Genomic DNA, 9,324 nt, shown 5'->3' with positions numbered 1-9,324 from the left:
AGCAGCATTCTGAACTCTCTACCGAACAAGATGTTTTCTTTTAAATTAAAAAACAACAACAACAAATATATTTAACATAATAGACCTAAAATTACTAGACACTAGAGTGGACTCATAGACTGTTGTTTCCTAATTTTATGCTATACTTAAAATAAAACAATTTCAAAATAATACGAATTAGGCATACATCAAGTAGAGTGCAAAAGAAAAAAAAAAACAAGAAAGAGAGAAAACTAATATAAATATCAAACTACACAAATACAAAATTACTCAAGCTATTTACATGGTCACAGTGGTATATAAAAGTAACTTTTAAAAGATGTCAGAGCTACAATAGAAATTTGAGAATATCTGTAACAAGTTATAAATGTGAAAAACATTTCAAAAAATATTTTGATGACGCTAAATTTATTCTAGCACCGTGTCTGGTCAAAGTATTAAACTATAAAAATATCACTCCGTTCTCACCTCATTCGTTCCACACCAAGATGAAGCTGGTAATATTCAGCAATGTTCAACGAAAATCGGTGCTCTGACCTGTAACCCGACTTACTAGAAAAACAAAAATAACGGCTATACTTATATTCAATACAAAATATTATGTTCAATGAAAATCGGTGCTCTGACCTGTAACCTGACTTACTAGAAAAACAAAAATAATGGCTATACTTATACTCAATACAAAATATTATGTTCAACGAAAATCGGTGCTCTGACCTGTAACCCGACTTACTAGAAAAACAAAAATAACGGCTATACTGATACACAATACAAAATATTCTGTTCAATGAAAATCGGTGCTCTGACCTGTAACCTGACTTACTAGAAAAACAAAAATAACGACTATACTTATACTCAATACAAAATATTATGTTCAATGAAAATCGATGCTCTGACCTGTAACCTGACTTACTAGAAAAACAAAAATAACGGCTATATTTATACTCAATACAAAATATTAATCACAATACCAGTGTTTCATGTGCGCAATAAATTTATTTGTATAGCGTCAAAAGAAAAAACAGCCTCTACATGTTTCGATGGACAACATGATTCACCCTCTTCAAGAGACGGGAGGACACGAGGTTTGTCTATTTACTAGAGTAGATGTACGTGTAAAATTAGCATATTGTACGGTGGTGCCACTTCCTGGGCACTATAACTGTAACATACAATTATAAAAGAAATAAACATTCATTATTTCACTTTTTGTAAGCTGATTTCTAGTCATTCTAATGAATTGTAACAAAAGTCAACGCACGTCAGCTTCTGTACCCTGTCACGAACGTGTACAAATGTATGAACATCTAACTATAGAATAATCCCCATCATATGGCATTTTCTTATTGGGTCATGCTTTGATGCAATCTACCAGTGGTACAAAATGTTACGACCTAATCTAAGTGATGTCTATTGACCAACGAATAGAAAAGATTACCTCGGAATACTGAGGAACACAACATTGCTGATTCGTAGATTTTTAATAATAATAATATTTTCCCAAATCCTATCTATATTTTCCAGAAAAAAAATTTCCAAATATTTCCCGATTCCAAGAATGCATGGAAACCTTGCATACAACCCTAAGTATAACATTAGAAATTCACCTAATATACTTAAAACAATAACACTTCAAAAGATCTTAAGTATAGCAACAGACTCGACTCAAATAATTCCAATCTTCAAAACTTTATACTGCTTCTTTAGCTCATACCTAGTTTAATAGCCTCACATTAGCTCATATTTACACATGATAAGTTACTTGAATTTAATAATCCTGGTACAATAACATAAAGACCAATTTCAAATATTGCACATTGAAGATGCGAGTTTGTTACTTTTTGATTTAGTGAGCACGCGCATTTTGTGAAGATACAAAAATTGGGATACAGAGCATATTTTTATGTTATACATACTTTTATTATTACATCTGTACCTAACCGTATGACAGAATCAAAAGTTGCTATTGTAAAAAATAAAATTAGTGAAAAAACTTCAGTAAACGGAACAAACTGTCAGAAGTCTGATATCAGAAAAACTAGCTTTGTAAACGGAACAAACTGTCAGAAGTCTGATATCAGAAAAACTAGTTTTGTAAACGAAACAAACTGTCAGAAGTCTGATATCAGAAAAACTAGCTTTGTGTCCTCTTCAGTCTCACGTTGTCTTCTGTCATGAGTAAACGGAACAAACTGTCAGAAGTCTGATGTCAGAAAAACTAGTTCACGTTGTCTTCTGGCATGAGTAAACGGAACAAACTGTCAGAAGTCTGATATCAGAGAAACTAGTTGATGAATATTCATCAAATTGGCTAGTCTAAGGAGAGAGTATTTAAAGTTTTCCTACCATAGCATCTCATTTTCTACCAGTTTACAACAATTTGTACAACGAAATATGACAAAAACAAAAAAAACGTACAAATGTAACAAACCCAAGGATATTTTTGAAATTCATATATTACCATTACTTTAATTTCACCTTACTTGTTAACTTCACGGTTGTATTCAGCTATTATTTCTTCCAATTCAAAAATCTTGTCTTGCTCATCTTCACTGTCCTCAGCCGAGACCTGTTGTATCAGATTCAAATGTTACGTTTGTAAACAATCTACAGAAACGCAAAGTTTTGCTTGTTCGACACAAATCGTTATTGTTCTCTGTCAAGACATATTTTATTAAAAAAATCAAGGAGTAGAAGTGAACAATCTAAGTATTACTAATAACTTGAAAAACCTTCGCTGTTCTCAGTTTAGATTTGCCTTTTAATTTAAATACTTCAAGGAAAAAAACAATAAACACATTTAACTATTAAAAACAGTATTATAAAAGTGTACATTTCTTAATAAGCAAAATGCTGATCATATATTTGAATACATATTTTTTCTTTATAAAATCGTACTTAAAAATTTTGCTTTTGTTAACCACTCTCTGCAGAAAAACATCAAAGTCTTCAAAATGTTTTTCAGATAATGCAAAATTAGACATCTTCATCTTCTTGTAAAAACTTAGATCATTATTGATAAGTTACAATCAAATAATAATACTGTCATAATTCAGGACAGATTAGTTGAGAAAATAAAGGACTTGTAAGCACACTCTTAATGCACGCTTTGACCAACCACATACGGTTTGCTCATAGTACAGTGTTAGCACTAAGAGCATAAAATGTATGTCTGATTACTTAACATTTCACTACTGTATTAGTATTTGTCATGTATTACCTCATCCATTGCTTCCACTGGATTACCTGTAACAATAAGATGCATGTATTGTTTTATGCAATAATAATTAATTACAATTTTATATATTAAAAAAAAATTAAACGCTAAGACCTTTTTTTTTCTTAGAGAAAAATATTAGTTTTAAAAAGGAGACAATTACGCTTTAATAAACAGTAACACACTGAAACATTAGGATGAATGTATATGAGATAAATACTTTGTTGTTAAACACAGGGAGTTTGTATAAAATGAAACAAGCTAATAAAAATATATAAGTTTCTTTATTTCAAAAATCTAACCACGGAGTAGGATTTAATTCTTACATATTTTGAGAAGAAAAAAGAACAGTATGAATCACATTTTCACTAATAAACTTATCTTTTCCAAATTAATTTTAATTATCGTGAGCAGAACCGACCTTCACAATCAAACAGCTGAGGAAGTTTCTCGGTTTTCTGGTATCGATGTCGAGACAGTCTTGATTCACGTAACTCCTAACAAATACAGATGAAAAAAATAAACCATAGAGGCAACTCAATACTTTCTGTATTTTATGCAATCCGTTAGTTTAGAAGGTACTATAATAATTTCTCATAGTATAATTAAACTTGTGTCTCATATCTGTCAATATTCATGTAAAGCTACACAAGGGCTAAAAAGGTACCTGCATAACTAGTTTTCAACTGATAGACTAGAGAGAATGCAGCAAGTCAACAGACCCCCCCCACTAGTTTTCAACTGATAGACTAGAGAGAATGCAGCAAGTCAACAGACCCCCCCCCCACCAACCCTTGCGCTACTGTAATCGAATAATCGGATTTGACTGTCTCACTTATAATGCATCCATTGCTTCAAAGTGCACATGTTTGTGGAAATGATACAAAAATCATAGAAACTCAAATTCAAAGTCTGGCACACTAACCAATAGGCCAGGGGTCGACAACCTGCTGCTCTTTAACCCTGTTACTGTCCAATTATTGAAACAGGGATTGCATGCATTGCGGTTCTTAGTATTTTGCATTTTTACTAAATTTGATAAAAATGGCTCTTCTTGATACTTGGGTTGTCAACCCCTACATTAGCCCATGAACGGCTTTTCCTCAAACAACATCCCCATTTAATAACACACATACAAGAGGCATTAACAAAAATATTGTTGACATATACTTAAAATCAGAAAGTAAAATCTAAAAAAGAACACTAGTGTACAATAAAACTATATGAAAAATGTGGACATTTATCACACTTGTGTATTTAATAAACTTTACTTTGAGTTAGAATTCAAATTATGTTCTTACAATCCAGCAGTTACATTTGTACTTGTAGTTACAATGTATTATTTGTTTGCTTGTTTACGAATACTTAAACAAAGCTACTCAACGGCTATCTGCGCTAGCTGTCCCCAATTTTGAGCTGGTAGGTTAACAGGAAAGCAGCTAGTCAACAAAACCAACAGCATGTAGTAAACTGATTCTATTGAATACATAATCTTGCATTTTTAATGAGAAAAATGCATTAGTTATATTGTGAGTTCCCTCTAACTAATAGTATCAAAGAAGGCATAACTCACCAGTGGTACTACTTTACTGGTAATAATAAACAATACACTAAAGCAGTACAAAATTACTACCATCCAGTTACGGAGCTCTCCTTAAAAATGAATAAATTGATAAAATGTAATTTAATGATACAATCTAAGTAGAAGGATTCTTAAAACAAAACCTGTAATGAGTATATTTTTAAATTTCACAGCTGTTTGTTAAACAAAAACTTTTAACTTCATTTTTCTTAAACTTTAAACATTTTCTTTTTATTAATGAACCTCCATTACTTTTACTAACATTCAAATGTCTTTAACATTTAATTAGTATGATTATAAATGTACAAACTTAATGAACAATGTTGGTATGTTTCTCATTTACCTTCCACTGTTTCCGAACAGCTGCAATCCAAGTTTCCGAGTCAGAAAATCTTCGCAAGTCTACTTCCACACATCTTATCTTTCTTGTTGGCTCCTGACATGATTAAAAGAATTATAAATACAACAAGAACACCAACTTATTTAAATCTTAGGTTCGAAACCTTAAGCCTATAAACAATTGTACGTAAGGAAAAATAAAAGTACGTGATAAAGATTTCCGTAGAACATTAATCTGACCCAGTTTTACATAAATAAGTATGCTTCAGATATTCACCAAGTTCCTGCTCCCTCTACTCTACTCCTTGTAACAATGGAAGACTCATTGTGGTTGTTAATGTAAAACCCACAATACTGTTGAAATTAACTTACTGAACTTTCCTGCTTAAGATTTTTGGCCTTTTGAATTTGTTGATTTAGTCGGTTGCTTTCAAGTTGGAGTTCTTCTGCAGAGTGACAACCCAACTCTTGAAGTGCCCTCTATAGGATTGTAAAAGAACAAAATCATCAAGAATTATCAACTAAATATATAAGTCTACAAAAGCATCCAAATGTTCTCAAATTATTAATTATTGTTTTATAAAGTATGGAAAAACATTTAAATAAATCATTAAATATACGATGTCCTGATACTCAATCTTTGGAAAATATTATGCTTTGACTTTTGTTTCAAAATAAAAAATTGCATATCAAATTTCAAAATATAGGTAAAAATAACAGTTCGACCTCTCTATTTGTGTAACATTTACTTAGTGTAATTTGCAAGTAAAATGTAAATATTTTACATCTTTCATTTCCGCTCCAAGAAGTTTTGCCTATGAACAACAAATTTATTGATTTTTTTAACAATTTTCTGTCAATTCTAAATTATATATTTTTATTTGCTAATAAAACCTATAAAATACACCAATTCGTGTCTTACTTCTCAAGTTACTTTATTTCTCTGTTAGTGTATTTATTACTACACACCTTTACTGCTATCCTTTTACGATCTTACAGCACATGGTCCGAACAACTATTAATAAAGCTCAGCCATGAAAACAATTATAATCAACATTTAAAAATGAATAAATAGAGCAGATAATAATTTCTTTTCATCAGTGAAGTGTTAATAAAGTAGCTCGAACAGAAATTTGTGGTTTCTTGAGATTTTGACTGACCAAAACCCCCCTCAAGGGGTGAAGAAAGGAACGTAACAGGACATTTAGAAGACTTAAGAACAAACTAGAGATTTGAGAATTTTTTCATAATTTCTTTTGAAAATATTTTTCTTAAACTACATTCATTTGATACCTAAGGAAATGTTATTCTTTGACAATATATCATGTAAGATCAGTTAAGTTTAGTGGGTAAGGTAGGCCGACAGTGAAATATTCCAACATAAAGTTATAGAAGAACTAAATCAAATTATTGGAACTTTAAACCAAAACAAGATATTATTTTACATACTTTTTTTAAGTTTCATGCAATTAGATTAAATATTTTCACTGTGAGAAGAAGAACAAGAAAAAAAAAATCAAGTGATCACCATGACATCACTCTGGTTCGGAAAGAGTTAAATATTAACTGATGGTAAAGCACATCTCGAAAGAATGGAGGAAAACCAACATACCACAAAATTGTCTTCTTCACCTTCTTCCAGCAACTCCTGTGCATTTATCATCTGTTGTAGTCTTTCTTCATGTTCAGCAAGCTTGTGAATAACATTTTTAAGCATTATGTGTGCATATATTTGCAGCCGTTTAAAGCAAATTTGAAAAAAACAACAAAAATTTTCACCTTTAAATATAATTCTATGAGGTCCAACTAACAAACCCACCTGGCATCTCTCTATTAATATTCAAGAACCAGGGTTTATTGAGAGAATATTTGAAAGAAGGATGAGGTTGGTAGCTAGTGTGAATCTTAAGGTTGGCAGACGGCCAATGCTCATTTCCAATGAGAAAGAGTAACTTAGGATTCAGTTGAAAAAAATGTCAGTACTGCATTTTCCTCACATTATACTGTCATGTTTGAAACTAATTTCTAGAAATATTTCCTCAATAATCTAGAACAAACAGTAACCAGAAAAGCTCTTATTTTCAAAGATATAACACATTTACACAATCGTCATTTCATATCCAATGGATAAGAGTTATTACTGTTACAGAGAGCACTTATATTCCTGCTACAAGTATTACTGAGACATAAATTACATTTGAACTTAGTTTTTGGGTGTTGTAATACCGTGCTTCAAATATATTTCTCATCTGATGACTATGTTTTTATTAAACTTACCTCCCTATTAAAAAGAGCATACATTTATACCAACTTTGGCAATATGTGTCACTGTAATGACAGAGTTGACAAAATGATCTATAAAATATGAAATGTTAACATAGGAGGTATCAATTGTGTGTCCAGTTTAACCTGGACATGAAGTCGGATTGAAAAAGAAATCACACCATAAATAGTACACATGTTTCTATTATAAAAAAATCTTAGAAAATACTAGGGATGTACTGGTAATAAAATCTGGCTGAATACCAGGTCCGGGTGTTAACTGGGACCAGGTTCTCCCCTTGCTCCCACCCAAAACAACATGCACAAAAATTAGAAACAAAAAAAAAATTGATGTTTATTACATTTAACTGAATAATCACCAGCAGAACATTCAAGTTTTACTTTCAACTTTCAGTGCCTAACCCCAGCTTCTCAAACCCTAACCCCTATTCTCCTCAAAACTCCCTCCTTCCCCAGAAATCCACTTTTCAAGCCATACCCGTTATTAACCCCTATTGTTCTCTGAATCCCCGACTTTCAGTGACCAGTCAGTTTTTGTTGCTCGGAACATGTTTTTTTAAAAACTAAACCAATTATTGACTGTAACTTTCAGTACCGCGTTAGTTGCCACAAAGATTAGGGCTTAGATGCCTAACTTAGGCACTCGGCCGCAGCCGAGTATTACCGAGTAGCCCAATACCCGGCCGAGATTGAATATCTAGCCGGGTACCCGTGCATCTCTGGAAAATAAACCTGGCTATTACATAAACACATAATTATTTCATGTGCAGAACAGAATAGTTCAGAAATGATTCATCATTAAATAACACTCTACTTTCAGCAAACTTTTCTGATAAAGGGTTTGGTATCACTGTCACGCAGATGGGCAAATGAAGTTACAAGATCTATAAATCAGTTTTTATACATCATTCCCACACAATAACGTAACTAGAAAACATCATTACATACACACAAATGAAGAATTTAAATCCTAAAACAACCTGTTCGTATGCTCAAGGTAGGTACTAGTTTGATCATCTTCTAGCATAAAACTTTATAACGAGGAACCCACTTTTACGAAAATAAAAGTTTTGAGATGGCTTGACTGGGTAATGAAAAAAACCTTTATTACAAATGTATGACGTTTCAATAAGATTTTGTCATCCTCAGATACTCAGTCAAGCCATCTCAAAATTTTTATTTTAGCATAAAGTATAAAATCTTATATCAAGTCAGTTCTGAATAACTTTTATGTTTTTATTTCAAAGAGTAAAAACCTAAATTTCTAATCTCCAAGAGAAGCATAATTTGAAACCTGTTCAAACTAGTTTTGGAAAGTATACATAAAGAACTCGGTAACATTTTTTCGTTATAATCCTTAACTTACTCGTTCCATCTTCCTTTTCAAGGTCATCTCTTTAACTCTCTTCACGATGGTTTCACACCATGCCAACTTTCCTGATCCAGCACTAATGTTTCCTGGCAGCTTAGAATTGGTAAATATAATAAATATATATTACAAAAATATAAAAAAATAAACTGTTTCTTTGATTCAGAAATTCACGCAAAGCTACACAAGAAATATCTATGTTATATGTCCCTAATGTTTAACTTAGGCTACTTTAATCAAATAGAAGGATTTGACTGTCACTTTATAAGGTTATTTACTGTTTATAGGTTCACTGGTAGGCCTAGAAGTACAACAAGTGTGAAAGATAACACTACTAAAAATTATTTTAGTTTATATGGTTATTTACTGTTTATAGGTTCACTGGTAGGCCTAGAAGTACAATAAGTGTGAGAGATAACACTACTAAAATTATTTTAGTTTATAAGGTTATTTACTGTTTATAGGTTCACTGGTAGGCCAAGAAGTACAACAAGTGTGAAAGATAACACTACTAAAAACTATTTTAGTTTATAA

General features: G+C 31.6%; 1 protein-coding gene across 1 annotated transcript in view; it reads right to left on the bottom strand.

Moving 5' to 3' along the window:
• Positions 1-464: 464 nt before the first annotated feature.
• Positions 465-9,324, bottom strand: part of LOC106468494 (actin-related protein 5-like) — a 19,187-nt gene continuing 10,327 nt past the window's right edge. The window contains exons 8-15 of the mRNA XM_013928924.2: positions 8,788-8,886; positions 6,751-6,831; positions 5,511-5,618; positions 5,143-5,235; positions 3,639-3,714; positions 3,221-3,246; positions 2,484-2,569; positions 465-552 (exon numbers count right to left, since the gene is read on the bottom strand). Coding sequence (XP_013784378.2) covers positions 465-552; positions 2,484-2,569; positions 3,221-3,246; positions 3,639-3,714; positions 5,143-5,235; positions 5,511-5,618; positions 6,751-6,831; positions 8,788-8,886 — 657 coding nt within the window. The remainder of the gene's footprint in view (positions 553-2,483; positions 2,570-3,220; positions 3,247-3,638; positions 3,715-5,142; positions 5,236-5,510; positions 5,619-6,750; positions 6,832-8,787; positions 8,887-9,324) is intronic.

The sequence above is a fragment of the Limulus polyphemus genome, unplaced genomic scaffold, assembly GCF_000517525.1.
Source record: "Limulus polyphemus unplaced genomic scaffold, Limulus_polyphemus-2.1.2 Scaffold3025, whole genome shotgun sequence".
Taxonomy (NCBI): domain Eukaryota; kingdom Metazoa; phylum Arthropoda; class Merostomata; order Xiphosura; family Limulidae; genus Limulus; species Limulus polyphemus.
Note: the sequence above shows the minus strand (reverse complement) of the source record. Positions and strands in the feature narration are given on the sequence as shown.